Here is a 17802-nt window from a genome sequence, read left to right as displayed (position 1 = left end):
TACATATGTATACATATATACATATATATATATATATATATATACATATATATATACATATATATATATATATATATAAATATACATATATATATACATATATATATACATATATACATATATATATATATATATATACATATATATATATATATAAATATACATATATATATATACATATATATATATATATGCATATATATATATATATATATACATATATATATATACATATATATACATTTACATATATATACATATACATATACATATATATATATATATATATATGTATATATATATATATAATATATATATATATATACATTATATATATATATATATATAAGTAAACAACCCTTATTCCTAAGAATTCCCAAAAGTAATGATTTGTTACACTAAAAATGAATGGATATAGCGATCACGTATATATAAGTAAAGAACCCTCAATTAAAAAGGTTCCAAAAATAGCGGTTTACTACACTTTAATTGGAATGTAAATGTGAATATATGAAAAATGTTTTGTTCCGACACAGAGACTTACCTTGAACTACTTTCTTAGGAGGTACCTGGAATCTCCTCTCAACCGACCAGAGTTTTGTGTAGTTTACCCTACTTCCGTTTTCTATGAGGACTAACCCAGTCGTAAGGAGAACGTGCCCTGAGGCTAGTCCCGAGCCAGGTCGCGTGTTAGCTTGGGTCTCGCTCCTTAGTAAGTTCTCTGGTCGCGTCGTGATACCATCCTGTCGCTCTCCATTCTCTGTGCAACCCTTTGTGTCCCCGACTCGTGTGTCCCACGTGGTTCCCGCGTGGTATCCCTGTGCTTTCCCTTCTGTTCTCGTGTGTTCGCTTGATTCCCTTGTGCTTTCCCAAGTATATTCCTTATCCTTTCCCTGCGTTCCTGTGTCTTGCGGTATTGTGTTGTGATTATGGAACAGACCCGCCGTTGTCCTGGGCCTAGAGCCGGGAAGTCGTGTGGAGCGTTTTTATCCAAGACGGAGGTTGACCCGCATTCCCTTTGCTCTTCCTGTAGGGGTAAAAAGTGCTCGCCAGCAGATACGTGCCCGGAGTGTGTGTCTTGGAGTGAGATCCAGTGGGTTCGTTTTAGTACGAAGAAGAAGTAGTCCACTAAACGATCCCCCAGGAAGGCGAGCATCTCTTCGCCCTTGACGCCGCCCGGAGGGAAGTCTGACGATGTTTCTGTTCCTTCTTCCCCTACTCTGAGTAGGGGATGAGGTAAGTCCGTTGCGGGGAAGCTGCCGATTGCTCTTCCCCAGGAGTCTAATCTTCGTGATGTGGGGGTTGCTGAATCTTCGCAGGCAAGTGGGGGGCCTGAAAGTGCTTTTACTGGGGGTCTTGGAGACTCTGCCCTTGTGCATAGAGGGCACGTCTCCTCTGATGATCCCATGTGGAGTAATGTCCCTGTCTCTTCGCCTGCTTCATGGGCCTGCGTTTCAGGTACCTCGGCAGCACCCAAGATAAGTTGGACTCGACGGTAGAGGAGCCCTTCGGATGGAGGCTCCCGAAAACTCCAGGTAGGTCCCCGTTGAGGATGGAGGATGGCCTGGATTCCTTGTTCCCCAGCGTAGTGCGGCCGACCTCCCTCCCAGCCCCTCTGTCAGCAGTTCCTGACATGTTTTTACAACCTTCGACCTCCGGAACTCAGCAGATCACGAAGGCCTCTGTTACCCATGCGCCTGCCCGTCGGTCGGGTTATGCAGAGTCGTCGGAGTCTTCAGCGGCCGATTCATCGTTCTCTTCGGAGGGAGAAGCGCGGAGGAGGCGCCGTCGGAGGAGGGAGAGATCCAGGAGCAGGCGCTCCCGTTCGAGGTCGCGTTCAAGGTTGAGGTATAGTAGAAGACGTTCCAGGTCCCTGAGGATGAATGGGTCCTCGTCCCCCGCAGGAGGCTCGCGGACTTCACTGCTTTCCTGGGTTCTCCGAGTCGGCGGTCCAGAGACGGTTCTCCACGGAGGCTCTCTGCCAGCCATAAGTTTGACCCTCGTAAGGACCAGAGCGAGAAGACCTCTTCAGACAGGCGTAAGACCGCGAAACTTCCGACTCAACCCGCACAGCGGAGGGAGTCGCGTTTTCGGACGGGCAGCCTCGTCGAGTCAGCTAAGTTGACTCGACCAGTGGACTCCCAGGGACAGCTTCCTCCGTCGGGCAAGCCCACGGAAGTCTCACCCTCTTTGTCCAAGGACATGTTACAGACGGAAGTCCTCGCCGACACGGCAGTGCCCGTCCCAAGACCCAGGTCTAGTGCGGAGGTGCCCGTCGGCACAGCCCATTACCACCACATGGAGGTGCCCGTCGGGTCAGAACCCCAGCGACAGACGGAGATGCCCGTCGGACCATCGCCTCAGCTTCAGACAGAGGGCGTTGTTGGCGACGGTGAAGGTTCCCCAACCGAGGGTTCGGCCTATCGGAAGGTTATAGGCCTCATACGGAGGCATCACAGGATCGAGGAGCCTGTTCCCTTCGACGAAGATGCCTGGCGTTCCAGCCTCAATCGTCTTATGGAGGCCCCTGTGCAGCAGAAACCCTCCTTAGCCCTGCCTGTGGCCAGGGACGTGGTTCTGGGGCGTACGCACGTGGACAAGGTTGTGGCGGGCAATGCCGAAGTCCCCAAATCCCAGAGTTCCTCTAAATTACTCCAGGGACTAAGGTCCCAGAGCAGATTTTATGTGCCAGAGGGGCAGCGACCGGGAGCCTGCAAAATGGAGACCTCCCTTGAAGTGTTAGGTCAAGGTGCCCCGGAGTACAGAGCCGTGTCAGCCCCGATTTGTTTCTCACAGTCAGAGGCTACGATGATGGAGGAGATGTCCAAGGACTTAGTCCACGTCGCCTCCTGGTTGGACTGGTGGGCGTCTACTCTGGTAGGTGTCCAAGCCACCTACGACTTGACAGACCCGACGAATCAGGCCCTCCTGAAGGAGCTCATCATCTCCGGATGAAAGACTTTGAAGTTCCTGACATTCCAGTCTCTTGCCCTGTCAGCCAACTGGGTTCTTAGGAGAAGGGATACGGTCCTAACCAAGCTGTCCCGGAAAATCCCTGACAGAGAAGCAAGGGCTTTGAGAAGCCTGCCTGTGTGGGATGACTCTCTATTTCCTTTGAAACAAATGGAAGAAATAATGGAAAAGGTCATAAAGAGGAAAGAAGTGAGTGGGCCCAGACCTCACTCCGTGAGGAGACCCACTTACAGGAGGACAACGTCCAATGGACCCTCTACTTCTCGAGCCTCTCCTAACCAGACAAGGAGAGACGCTCCATCTACCTCTTGGGCTCAACCTCCTAAGAAAGTAGTTCGAGTGCAAAGAAAAGAATATCAACAAACTACGTAGCACTATGTAACTACAGTGAACCCTCGCTACTTCGCGGTTCGACCATCGCGGATTCACCACTTCGCGGATTTTTTTCATAACCCATGTATATACATATATCGCGGATTTTCCAGAAAAATCGAAAATACCGCGATGTGACCGATGGTGCGAGATTGGAGAAAGTAAGGAAAATTGAATCATGATCGATTTTCAATATGAATGAAACTTTGAGGAGCAACAAAGATATCATTTGTTAGAGAGAGAGAGAGAGAGAGAGAGAGAGAGAGAGAGAGAGAGAGAGAGAGAGAGAGAGAGAGAGAGTTTAAATGTAATAACCAAAAAAATTTGATAGGTTATAACACATTGGTGCTTATGTAATATCAACTGTATACTGTAGACGGTTTGAATAAGTTAAAAATGGTATAAACGATACTTTGTTAGTGTATTCGTACACACTCAAGAGCAGCAGATAGATGACAGCTGATCTAATCACAGCCAAAAGTAAAGCAAAAGAAGTCAACAATACTCGATTTTTAAAACACACCCGAAATTTAAAAACAAAAGTACACGCTTTCTTAATGTGCAATTAACTATTTAAAGAGTGGCAATTTTCTAGAATAAAATATTTCCCAAAAAATGTTATTTTTATTAATAAAATAAATTTTTGAATATACTTACCCGGTGATCATATAAGCTGCAACTCTGTTGCTCGACAGAAAAACCTACGGTCAAAATACGCCAGCGATCGCTATGCAGGTGGGGGTGTACATCAACAGCGCCATCTGTCGAGCAGGTACTTAGTACTCCAAGTAAACAAAGAACCAATTTTCTCCTTGGTCCACTGGGTCTCTATTGGGGAGGAAGGGAGGGTCCTTTAATATATGATCACCGGGTAAGTATATTCAAAAATTTATTTTATTAATAAAAATAACATTTTTCAATATTAAACTTAGCCGGTGATCATATAAGCTGATTCACACCCAGGGGGGTGGGTAGAGACCAGCATTACATGTTTACATTATTATGAGCTAAGTATTTTGTATTTCATTTTAGCAGTTATTCAAAATAACAAACATAAAATAAATAAGTACCTGGTAAGGAAGTCGACTTGAACAATTACTCTGCCTTGTTAAGTACGTCTTCCTTACGGAGCCTCGCGATCCTCTTAGGATGCTGAGCGACCCCTAGGATCTGAAGTATCAAGGGTTGCAACCCATACTAAAGGACCTCATCAAAACCTCTAATCTAGGCGCTTCTCAAGAAATGACTTTGACCACCCGCCAAATCAAGTAGGATGCGAAAGGCTTCTTAGCCTTCCGGACAACCCAAAAACAATAATAAAACATTTCAAGAGAAAGATTAAAAAGGTTATGGAATTAGGGAATTGTAGTAGTTGAGCCCTCACCCACTACTGCACTCGTTACTACGAATGGTCCCAGAGTGTAGCAGTTCTCGTAAAGAGACTGGACATTCTTAAGATAAAAAGACGCGAACACTGATTTGCTTTTCCAATAGGTTGCGTCGATTATACTTTGCAGAGATCTATTTTGTTTAAAGGCCACGGAAGTTGCGACAGCTCTAACTTCGTGTGTCCTTACCTTCAGCAAAGCTTGGTCTTCCTCATTCAGATGGGAATGAGCTTCTCGTATTAACAGTCTGATAAAAATAGGATAAAGCATTCTTTGATATAGGCAAAGATGGATTCTTAACTGAACACCATAAAGCTTCAGACGGGCCTCGTAAAGGTTTTTAAATAGAACTTAAGAGCTCTTACAGAACATAAGACTCTTTCTAGTTCATTTCCAACCATACGATAAGTTTGGAATATCGAACGATATTGGTCAAGGCCGAGAAGGCAGCTCGTGTTTGGCTAGAAAACCAAGTTGTAGAACATGTAGCCGTTTCGGATGAGAATCCGATGTTCTTGCTGAAGGCATGAATCTCACTGACTCTTTTAGCTGTGGCTAAGCATACCAGGAAAAGAGTCTTTAAGATGAGATCTTTCAGGGAGGCTGATTGTAGCGGTTCGAACCTGTCTGACATAAGGAATCTTAGTACCACGTCTAAATTCCAACCAGGTGTAACCAAACGACGCTCCTTCGTGGTCTCAAAAGACTTAAGGAGGTCCTGTAGATCTTTATTGTTGGAAAGATCTAAGCCTCTGTGACGGAAGACTGATGCCAACATGCTTCTGTAACCCTTGATAGTGGGAGCTGAAAGAGATCGTTCTTTCCTCAGATATAAGAGAAAGTCAGCTATTTGAGTTACAGAGGTACTGGTCGAGGATACGGATACTGACTTGCACCAGTTTCGGAAGATTTCCCACTTCGATTGGTAGACTCTAAGGGTGGATGTTCTCCTTGCTCTAGCAATCGCTCTGGCTGCCTCCTTCCAAAAGTCTCTAGCTCTCGAGAGTCTTTCGATAGTCTGAAGGCAATCAGACGAAGAGCGTGGAGGCCTTGGTGTACCTTCTTTACGCGTGGCTGACGTAGAAGGTCCACCCTTAGGGGAAGTGTTCTGGGAACGTCTACTAGCCATCGAAGTACCTCGGTGAATCATTCTCTCGCGGGCCAGAGGGAAGCAACTAGCGTCAACCTTGTCCCTTCGTGAGAGGCGAACTTCTGCAGTACCTTGTTGACAATCTTGAACGGAGGGAATGCATATAGATCTAGATGTGACCAATCTAATAGAAAGGCATCTATATGAACTGCTGCTGGGTCCGGGATTGGTGAGCAAAATATTGGGAGCCTCTTGGTCATCGAGGTTGCGAAGAGATCTATGGTTGGCTGGCCCCAGGTGGCCGAAAGTCTCTTGCATACATCCTTGTGGAGGGTCCATTCTGTTGGAATTATTTGTCCCTTCCGACTGAGACAATCTGCCATGACATTCAAGTTGCCTTGGATGAACCTCGTTACTAGTGATATGTCTAGACCTTTTGACCAGGTGAGGAGGTTCCTTGCGATCTCGTACAATGTCAGAGAGTAGGTCCCTCCTTGCTTGGAGATGTACGCCAAAGCCGTGGTGTTGTCCGAGTTCACCTCCACCACTTTGCCTTGAAGGAGAGACCTGAAGCTTTTCCAGGTCAGACGTACTGCCAGTAGCTCCTTGCAGTTGAAATGCATTGAACTTTGACTAGAGTTCCACAATCCCGAGCATTCCCTACCGTCTAATGTCGCACCCCAGCCTACGTCCGATGCGTCCGAGAAGAGAACGTGGTTGGGAGTCTGAACAGTCAGGGGAAGAACCTCTCTAAGGTTGATATAGTCCTTTCACCAAGTCAGACAAGACTTTATCTTTCCGGAAACCGGGATCGAGACCACTTCTAGCGTCTTGTCCTTTTTCCAGTGAAAAGCTAGATAGTATAGAAGAGGACGGAGGTGTAGTCTTCCTAGTGACACAAATTGATCCACGGATGACAGTGTCCCTACCAGACTCATCCACAGCCTGACTGGGCAGCGTTCCTTCTTCAGCATCTTCTGGATGGATAGCAGGGCTGGGGGCTGATCGTCTTGTTCAGCAACGTCCTCATCAGAGGGTTCCTCATCCGAAACTGATGAGGAAACGGCAACGGAGTGGGCAACGTCTGACTCGCTGAATCCGGTCGCACTGGTGGATGCGTGACGGAGCCGGACGCAATATCATGGCACTGCTGCACAGTCTGTGAACTGTCAACAACCATGGGTGCGCAAGGAAGTACAGCGTCAACCCGAAACTGTCTAGACTGTCTGGGTTGTGCAGTCAACACCCTACCGGGTTGCTGAGGTTGACGCACTGCGTCACAACAAGTCACCTCTGCTGGTTGTTGAACGTCCTGAACGTCAACAACCACCTCCGAGCGTCGCTTAACGTCAACGTGCGACTGGCAACCCACACTGGGTCGCATCGGTGGAGGAACCACCTCAATTGGCAGACGCGAGTAGGTTACCTCAGCGTCAACAGGGCGCACAACCGACCGGTTGGAAGGTTGTTGGCCAGAAGGAGGAACCACCTCAACTGGCAGACGCGAGTAGGTTACCTCAGCGTCAACAGGGCGCACAACCGACCGGTTGGAAGGTTGTTGGCCAGAAGGAGGAACCACCTCAACTGGCAGACGCGAGTAGGTTACCTCAGCGTCAACAGGGCGCACAACCGACCGGTTGGAAGGTTGTTAGCCAGAAGGTTCTTCTCCGCATTTAAGTCCTCTATCAAGGACGCAAGCTTGGACTGCATGGCTTGCAGCAAAGCCCATTTAGGGTCTACGGGAGCAGGTGTGGCAACAGACGGGGTTAGCGACTGAGGCGGAACCGTTTACCATCCCTGAAAGCCTTGTTATGTGTGACATAATAGTACAGCAAAACTTCAAAGGCTTGACAAAAGCTGAGATGTTGTCCTGTAAACAACTTGGAGCGTCTCCTGGCTAGGCGCCAGGGCGAGTCTACCAGAAATGAGAAGTCTATCTGGGCAGAGGCATGAACTCCCAAGCCGAGAACTTCTCTCGTGTCATATCAGACTCTCGCTCTATAAGCCAGTTTAAAAGAAGGGAAATCAAAGGCTGTATCCCTAAAACTCCTCCTGGTAAAAAACCAGTCGCCTAGCCAACGTAACGCTCTCTAGGAGAGCGAGAGAGCACTAGCTTAAAAACAATGGCTTCGAAGTAGCTAGGCCTAGTGTAAGTTCTGACGTTTAGGCGAATGAGGAGCAGCAGTTACAAGATCCGGACGAAGATCCTTAAAAAATCATCATGATTTAATTAAAGTCCATAGGAGGCTAAGCAGCTTAAGGCTCCTCTCCAAATGACAGAGTCCTCAAGGGAATATCAGTAGGAGGGAGAACAGCACTTTCTCATCTACAGGAACCTTGTCCGATAAAAGCTAGGTATCTCAGTGAGTCTCTCACTGGTGCATTAGTAGCAGACCGGAAGGCAACGTCATGTAACTGCTTGACAGTCTGTGAACTGTCAACAACTGAACTGTCAACCACAACAGGTGCGTGAGGACATACAGTGTTCACTCGAGACTGCTTTGACTGTCTATACTGAGCAGTCAAAACAACTCTAGAATGCGGAGGTTGACGCACCGCGTCAAAACAAAACAACTTAGACTGTTGTTGTACCTCGCGAACGTCAACGGAAGGTTCCGTGCGTTACTGAACGTCAACATGCGGCTGGCAGGGTACACTGGAACGCATGGGTGGCGGGACTCTCTCAGCTGGAGTGCGGCAGAAGGTCGCCTCAGCGTCCACAGGACGCACAACCGTGTTGGTTGTAGGCTAGAGGTTGGTGCAGTATCAACCTTCTCCGCACGAAAGTCCCGCATCAATGACGTTAACTGAGACTGCATGGTCTGCAACAAAGACCACTTAGGGTCTACAGGAGCTGGTGCGGCAACAGACGGTGTGACTGCCTGATGCGGTACCGCTTTGCCTCTCTTAGGAGGTGAGCAGTCGTCGGAAGACTGCAGCGAGTCCGAACTGACCCAGTGGCTACAACTGGGTCGTTGGACTTGCGCGGAAGGGACCAACTTGCGCGGAAGGGACCGACTTGCGCTTAATAAGCTGCGAGACCTTGGTCCATGGTTTCTTACGAGAAACCTCTTCCGCAGACGAGAAATAAATGGGCTCTCTCGTCTTTGTGTGGGTGGGGCGATCTTGGGTAGATACGCCCGAAACCACGGAGGGAAACGTCTGTTCGTTGATCAAGGCCTGACGAACCCATAAGTCGTTCGACATTACTTCTCCCCTGGGCTTGGGACCTTGCAAGAGGTCCTGGACTAGGTGAACGACAGGCACGAACAGACGAACCCTCGGACGCAACACTGTAACACTTTGCGCATATCACTTTATCACTTCAATTTTCTGTTTTGCACTTATTTCACTGAAATCGAAACTTTACTGATTTCTACCTGAAACACGCAATTCTACCCTTCATTAAAAGGTAGTAATTGCGAAATCAGTCGTATAATGCAGCTCATTAATACTAGCAAAAAACAGAAAACATATATAAAGATAAAAAATTCAGTGGCTGGGAAAGAGACTAAACACTAGATCAAATAAACTACGTTTACAATCTCTCACCGCACATAGCCTGGGGACAAGAATAAAACCCTAGAAACGTTTTACCTTCTTCCCCGTACAGCGACTAGGGAGGAGAGTAACACGAGAACAACGTTACCCGCTTGAACGGAACGTTTTCTCTCCTCTCTCTCCCTCCGTCTCTATCTCTCTCTCTCTTTCTCTCTTGATTTCGCACCTAAGAGAAGAGCCCAATTATATAACGTCAAAAAAACATGTTATTTGACTAAAGGAAAAAACTGAAAGGTTTTCCAACTAAAAAGTTCCTTTAATTTAGAATTTAAAACATTTAAGCTAAGAAAGAATGAACGAAACGTCAGAATCGATTTACTCTTACTGCAAAGTGAAACCGTGATACACTCTCTCTCTATCGTAACGATAGAGCGCATGTTGAACGTCCTGAACGTCAACAACTGCGTAGTCTAAAAAAACTAAACGTTAGTTCATCTTTGAAAACAGTACGAAGACTATCAAAGAAATTCTTTCATAAAACATTAAATTTAAAAAGTTGTAAATTCTTTAAAGGCTAAATACGATATAACGGGCTCAACGTTGATTAACTTCGGTTCCAAGTTAGGACCGCCTACTATCAGGAAAGGTCGCATATAAACAAAACATAAAAATTTATTTTTATATGTTTATAATAAATGGAAAGTTAATCGAAGAGGCCTAATAAAGGCGGAGAGATATAAATTATATAGATCTATAACGTGTTAAGCAAAATTACTAAAAACCTAAACACACTTCCGTCTAAGGGAAGGGTCGGCCATTTAAAAGTGAAAGAGAGTCCATACTCTCTTTGTCACCATAATTAATTCTATCCAAAACGAGTTCAAGTTTTGAGATGAAGATAAAACACCTGCATAGCGAAAGCTCAAAACTAGAATACTGTAGTGTACTTCACCAAATAGTTGTGAAAACAAATCCAGTTAGTAACAGCGTATTAGTAGGTCTTGCCGGTAGCCCGACAGAGAGAAAATTGGTTCTTTGTTTACTTGGAGTACTAAGTACCTGCTCGACAGATGGCGCTGTTGATGTACACCCCCACCTGCATAGCGATCGCTGGCGTATTTTGACCGTAGGTTTTTCTGTCGAGCAACAGAGTTGCAGCTTATATGATCACCGGCTAAGTTTAATATTGAAAAATAGTAGTTTGCTGATGAAATCGGATGCAATGGATGTAGACTCGGCGTAATTTTTTCGTTTCGTATTTAATTGACACTAAGAAAACTAATTTTAGTTTCTTCATCTAAATGTAAGTATTGTATAACACGAAGAGAGAGAGAGAGAGAGAGAGAGAGAGAGAGAGAGAGAGAGAGAGAGAGAGAGAGAGAGAGAGAGAGAGAGAGAGAATGAATCAGCTGTTGTAATCAAATGGCGTGTTTTTGTTTCGTGAGAATTTCATCGCCACGACTATAACAACAACATACTGTACTGAACTTTACATTACAGTATTTTACAGACTACTGTAATATGATAAAGTAAAATATTTGTAATCCATTTTATATGAAATGGGGCTTTTTTTTGTTTGTTTAAAATTTACATTTACATATGTAAAACAACTCTCTCTCTCTCTCTCTCTCTCTCTCTCTCTCTCTCTCTCTCTCTCTCTCTCTCTCTCTCTCTCTCTCTCTCTCTCTCGTAGATTGTTTTCCTGCTTTGCTACGTATGTATGATTTTATATAGATACGGTAAATAATATTTGTAATAACATATTTTATAAAAGCTTTCACTGTAATATCATTATTTATCACTTTCATCATGACGTTAAATTCCTTAGTTTGTTTACTGAACGTACGTTATGACACCGTCGTTTCAGGCGGCGTCATAAAGAAAAACATTTCATTTGGAAGTCCTAAGAAGAATTAAATAAAACATTAGTAATAACCAAATCAACATACTGTACTGAATAATCAATATAATCTATGCAAAAACTAACCTATACACAGATGTGTAAATGCGTTTGTTTCTTCATTATAATCAGAGATAAACGTAAACAAAACATTGGTTGCCATTTTTTATCGTGCTTTTTGGCGTGTACAGGAAACGCATGATATAAAGTCGCCTTTAATATTTGTGCCTGTTTTAGTTTAGGGTACATTAGTACATGCATTAAGTGTTCTGTACATTAAAGGGTAGTTTGTTAACAGTACTACGTACAAGGAAAGGTTTTAAAAGTCTGAATATACATGTTAAATAAATAGGTAAATATGGTGTCACTACTTCGCGGATTTTCACCTATCGCGGCCGCGTCTGGAACCTATCTACCGCGATAAACGAGGGTTCACTGTACGTCACACGATTGTGACGCAATAGCTTACGTCACACGAGTGTGACATCATAGATTTGGCGGAACCGCTGTCTGGCATCATGTTTCAAAGAGTGTTTACGTTAGTTTACAGTAGGAGGAAAGAACTCCAAACCTACCTGTGCAAAGTCTACACACGATTTAAAACACTAACACTTAGTAAAAACAATACCCAATCAGCGAAGGCTGAAAGTAAATTGTACATCACCAAAATAACTGTAATATACAGATTACAGCGAGTAAGAATTCCATCGATGCTATCGCTAAGGCGACAGGGAAAATATGAATATCCATGGGATGGTTTCTAGATACCTCGCTAGGGGTGCACGGTGGTACACCTGGCTATCCAATCGGCGATTGGCGCGAGTTTTTTTCATTTTTCTGTCGAGACGTCAGGGACGTGAGCTATATACATAACTACCAGGTAAGTCTTGTGTTTAAAAATGAAAATAAGAGAGATTACTCAAGTGCCTTATGTGGATGAGATCATGATGAGGGGCAAATGGAGATGGTTTGAGCATGCTCTTCACACTCCCAAGGCACTAGAAGAATTACTGTAGAAGACCCAGGCCTTCATGGCTGAGGACCATGAAGCATGAAGTACGAGATGATGAATGGAGAAGTATTAAATTAAAAGCTCAAGATAGAAACGACTGGCGAAATCTAACTGAGGCCCTTTGCATCATGATGATTATTCTTTTCAATTTGAAATAAATAGTTTTTTATTTTTTCTGTTCAAAGTGGTCTTGCACAAGATGTCACACATTCCAGCCAGTAGGTTTTTACAATTTGTTTCTTCCTCTAATGCTCAAGTAAAAAAATCTTACCTAAACCCATGAGCTATGCCCTTGTTCTGAAGAACTCTGTCCATAGTACTGGTGAAAGAGAGACCGTATACCCAAGAATATAAATAAGAGGGTAATTCCAAGGTTCTTGCTGGGTTCCCTAGCCCAGTATTAAATCAAGGAGTGGTACCCAATACCCATTTCTTCTCGACTGTTACCGTGCCCAGATCTCTGGATATTCCACTGTATTTTTTGTATAGTGAGAAGTTTGTGTGACCGGTATTCTGACACTAGGCAGTCTAGATGCTATGTTCAGCCATGTTCAGCCACAGTCTGCAAACCACTACAACGTTTGCAATCGAGACCTTCCTATGGCTGAGATTCCTTAGAAACAAAGAAACAAACATTTCTTTGTTTCTGATCAGTAAAAATTGCATAAGTTCCGAATGTTCCCTCCCAGGAAACCGATTTGCTTGTAAAGTATCTTAAATACAAAAACAGCCGATCTGAAAGTTAAGAAGGAACTGGCTGGAAAAGAAGAGTATGCGAGAGTAAACTAGTTATGTTTGGTTACAGGAAAGGAGGAGGGAATGCATAACCTGACCTCCCGTAAAGATTATAACCAATGAAACTAATGATTTATTAGAATGAAGTTCTCTTTTGTCGGCAGAAAAGATCGCCTGCCGCATGCGGTTGTGCAAGAGTACTTCTTTGCCTTCGGGTAAGTGTTCGAAAACGAACCTGAGCTCTCTTGTGGGAATAATGTATGTGCGACAAATTGCAACATTATTGCTCAAAGAGACTGACTGTCGACTTGTTGTATCCTTGATAACATGTTTGTGAGCGTGTGTGCATCAACGAAAGGTACACGCAGCTAGTGCAGCGATCAAACTGACATCAGTTTTAGACGTTTGCCTGCCAGCCTTGTGGGTTGAGCCAACGTTCCTGTAAATGAAACCTAACTTGCTATCATTCGTAAAAGTTTGCAGAAGCCGACGCTACGAGAGGTTTCTCTCTTGTATGAGGTTACAAACCATGAGGCACACATCCCAAAGGGTTTGGGCTCATAAAACTCCAAGAGCTTTATTGTGTCTTTATGAGACTTGTCGGTGGGAGAGGCAGCGACCCCAAGCAGTAGGCAGATATTACTATCTGCGGCAATGACACCGGAGGAATGTTGCTAAAGAGACTCATTGTGCCCTGGGGCACAATGGGAGAAGCAGCAACCGTAAGTGGTCACCTGGCATCACCATCTGCGACAATGACACCCAAAGGGGTACGATGGCGAAGAGCAGGCACTGCAAGCAGTCACCTAACTCCTCCGTCAACCTCCGAAGAACTTGAGGGGAATGGAAAAATCCAATTCCATCAGAGGAATCTTCAGGAGGGGAAAGCATTCTCTTCAGTCTTCCTCTGCTCTCATTCCTACGCAAAAGCTATAGGAGCAAAGGTGACCAGAAGTAAAGATTGTTACAAAAATAGTAACACTTACAGAAACCATTCTGTAATGAAGAAAAAAAGGAAAATTTTAAAATTTTATTATTATCATCATTACATGCTAAGCTACAACCCTAGTTGGAAAAGTAGGATGCTATAAGCCCAGGGGCTCCATCAGGGAAAATATTTCTTGATTATGGTTAAGCCAAATGAAGCAGAGGTGAACCGATAATGTCTGTTCTCCTCCAAACTGGAATGCAAAGTGGCTTGTGTTGGCCACTGTGTGTGAGCACTAACCATTGGAGGGGAGTAACACCTCGCTAAAAGTTTTATGTCTAATTTCTGCTGTCACCGAAATGTATCACCATAAAAAGAGCTGGAAGGTTTGTATTTGGTACCGGAACAATGAACCTTTATAAAATTCATGGTCATCAACAAGGAAGCCAGGGGTAGCACAACAGTTCTCAGGACATTCATCATGCTGAACTAAAACAGGGTTTGTATTTGCTTTGAAACATGCCCTTGCATGCAATGGTTATCGGTTTACATTTAACGCTAATACTTCAACAATATTCAAACATTATGTCCAACTAATAGAAAGTGCTCTAGATACCTCAAGAAGATCATCAGTTTGTAGAGTGGCTGGGATGCTTAGAGTGACTTTTTGTCCACTCATCATGTAGATATCAATCTGAACTTCATCTTGCCCGCCTCCCGCTCTCTGCGTTTCATTTTGGGCAGAGACAAGAAACCCATTGAAGACATCATTATTCAAAACTCTTGGATCTTGACTCACTAGAAAATTCATAAAACTGTTTTTATTATGTTCTTTGTACATCAGAAAAATATATTAAGAGGAATTAAAGTATTATAAATGCTCCTTTTAATACCCTATGTTTTACATCTGAAAATGTTTGAAAATATGAAAAAAAAAGGGATTACTGTATTTCCCGTGTCATAAGACGCTACAAGTGGTAAGACACACCCTATATTTGGCTACAAAATTTTTGGAAAAAAGAAATTGAGGATTTTACAAACTATCATAACACCAATACCTAGTCGGCGATTCTATAGTGTGATTTTTTGTCTCGTACAGTAAATTTTTCATATTTTGGGAGTATTATGAAATGTGATGGGTAAATATTAATTAGCTGTACACCTGTTAACCCAATTGTAATATAAATGTCAAAAACCCCTAAACCAGTTGTAGTTGCTACCATCTTAACAATGTTTTCAAGTGTTTGTTTACACGAAGCAGTGTTGCCAAATACTCCTGATCAAATTTAGGTAGAGAAGTAAAATTCTAGCAATATTTCCCAAATTCATCGTCTAAATTTTCATACAAAATTAATCAAATAAAGAATTCTCTAGAAATCTCACAAGCTGGAATATTTTTTCTATTGTTTGTGTGACTATGTCTTTTTAGTTTACAGCTAACTTGGTAATACTGCACTCAACTTGCAGCGAGATGTTTTTACAAGTTTCTGTTTAGCAACAACTACCTGTAATATTTTGCAATACATGCAACAAAGTCATTGCTAAAATATTGCTTTATTACAAAAAATTCACAAAATGTAAGAAAATACTGTATATAAATACTACATAAGCAACTGCTTGGATACCATTAGTTGGCATACTGTATTTACATGAATATGGCATTGGCGAGTCATCAGCTGATTCACCACATAAAAAAATATCTTGTTACCTTCATTTATTAAAGAAACAGCATTCAAAATGAGTTTATTTATTACATATGAAAGATAACTGTAGGCTCATATTTTACGTCTGGTGAGCGTGAGTGTTTGTATGTCATTATTGGGGTGTTTTAGGGTTGTCAAATTCCCTTATACAACTATATCTTAGTGTTAAGACGCAGGGTGATTTTCGGGGGCATTTTTTCAGGAAAAAAGGTGCTTCTTATGACACGGGAAATGCGGTAATTTTAATTTTTATAGCTATGTAAACCTGAATTCTTTTAAATAGAGGAATGTATTCAGCGGAGCTGGAACATCCATTGAAATTGTTAGAGAAGTAGTTAACGATAAGTGGGGAGCACAAGCAAGTAGCCACATCAACCTACCTGCCAAAGACTTGATCTTTTACCCTTGGATCAGGGGCTAAGAGGAGGGGTTGTACTGGGAAGTTCAACTTTAAACGATTCAGATTTGTATAGCAAGGAAAAATCACAAATTTTATAAGCAAATTGTATTTTCCCTAACTACTGTATAAAAACCTGAAACCTTTAACAGGAGTATATTTTTAGCTTGGCTGAAACTTGGCTGTTAACATTTATAATGAGGTGTCTACACTTACTGGCGTCCTGGCAGGGCTGCTACGTCCCTTACCCACTACACTAAGTAGTTACAGTGAACCCTCGCTACTTCGCGGTTCGACCATCGCGGATTCACCACTTCGCGGATTTTTTCCAAAACCCATATATATACAGTAACATATATATATATATATATATATATATATATATATATATATATATATGTATGTATGTATGTATGTATGTATGTATGTGTATACATATATATATATATATATATATATACAGTGATACCTCGGTAGTCGAACGACTCTATACTCGAACAATTCGGAGTTCGACCAAAATTTTCGAGAAATTTTTGCTGCGGTGCTCGACCAAAAATTCGGTACTCGACCAGCCGAACACGTGACGACCGCATGGGCTTTGTGATGATCGCGCCATCTCGGCCACTCTCGCTTGTTCGGGAAGCATCAGTTCTCTCGAGAGCGTCACTCAGACAACGCGCGATCAGCATTCGTTGTGATTTAGTGATTTTCAGTGCTTTTAATTGCTTTTTTAGCTTTCATAATGAGTCCCAAGAAAGTAATGAGTGTTAAGGGGAAGGAGAAGAGGAAAACAGTGCGAACAACGATCGAGTTGAAGAAGGAAATTATAGCGAAATATGAGAATGGTGTACGAGTGTCCGATTTAGCGGTAGAATACGGAATGGCGAAGTCGACCATTTCTACGTTTTTAAAGCATAAAGAAATGATTAAGAAGGCGAATGTTGCAACGGGAGTTACGGCGGTAACTAAGCAAAGGCCACAAGTGATTGAGGAGATGGAAAAGTTGCTTTTAATATTTATTAAAGAAAAACAGTTGGCCGGGGAAAGTGTTAGTGAAGCGTTCATTTGTGAAAAAGCGTTGCATATCTATGAAGAATTAGTGAAGAAAAGTCCGAGTACCAGTGAAAGTGATTCATTTACATTTAAAGCGAGCAGGGGTTGGTTTGAAAAGTTTCGTAATAGAACAGGTATTCATCGTGTTACTAGGCATGGGGAGGCAGCTAGTTCGGATCAAATTGCAGCCGATAAATACGTGGGGGAATTCGATCGGTACATAAATGAACAAAATTTGATCGCACAACAAGTCTTTAATTGTGATGAGACTGGGTTATTTTGGAAGAAAATGCCAGCCAATACGTACATTACCAAGGACGAGACGAAGATGCCAGGTCACAAGCCAATGAAAGATAGGCTAACATTGTTGCTGTGTGCAAATGCAAGTGGCGATTGCAAGATCAAACCCTTGTTAGTGTACCACTCGGACAACCCCCGGGTGTTCAAACGAAATAATATTTGTAAAAGTGCACTACCAGTTATGTGGCGCTCGAACACTAAATCTTGGGTCACAAGACAATTCTTTACTGAGTGGATAAACGAAGTGTTTGCCCCCCAGGTTAAGGCTTACCTCATTGAAAAGAGCTTGCCAATGAAATGTCTTCTGGTTATGGACAATGCTCCTGCACATCCTCCAGGTCTCGAGGATGACTTGAAAGAAGAATACAGCTTTATCAAAATCAAATTCTTGCCCCCCAATACTACTCCCATACTCCAGCCCATGGACCAACAGGTCATTTCAAACTTCAA

At 43.1% G+C, this 17802-nt stretch overlaps 1 protein-coding gene across 1 annotated transcript in view; it reads right to left on the bottom strand.

Moving 5' to 3' along the window:
- Nucleotides 1-17802, bottom strand: part of LOC137645459 (sorting nexin-17-like) — a 169667-nt gene that overhangs the window by 110098 nt on the left and 41767 nt on the right. The window contains exon 3 of the mRNA XM_068378264.1: nt 14516-14697. Coding sequence (XP_068234365.1) covers nt 14516-14697 — 182 coding nt within the window. The remainder of the gene's footprint in view (nt 1-14515; nt 14698-17802) is intronic.

The sequence above is a fragment of the Palaemon carinicauda genome, chromosome 8 (genome assembly GCF_036898095.1).
Source record: "Palaemon carinicauda isolate YSFRI2023 chromosome 8, ASM3689809v2, whole genome shotgun sequence".
Lineage (NCBI taxonomy): Eukaryota > Metazoa > Arthropoda > Malacostraca > Decapoda > Palaemonidae > Palaemon > Palaemon carinicauda.
Note: the sequence above shows the minus strand (reverse complement) of the source record. Positions and strands in the feature narration are given on the sequence as shown.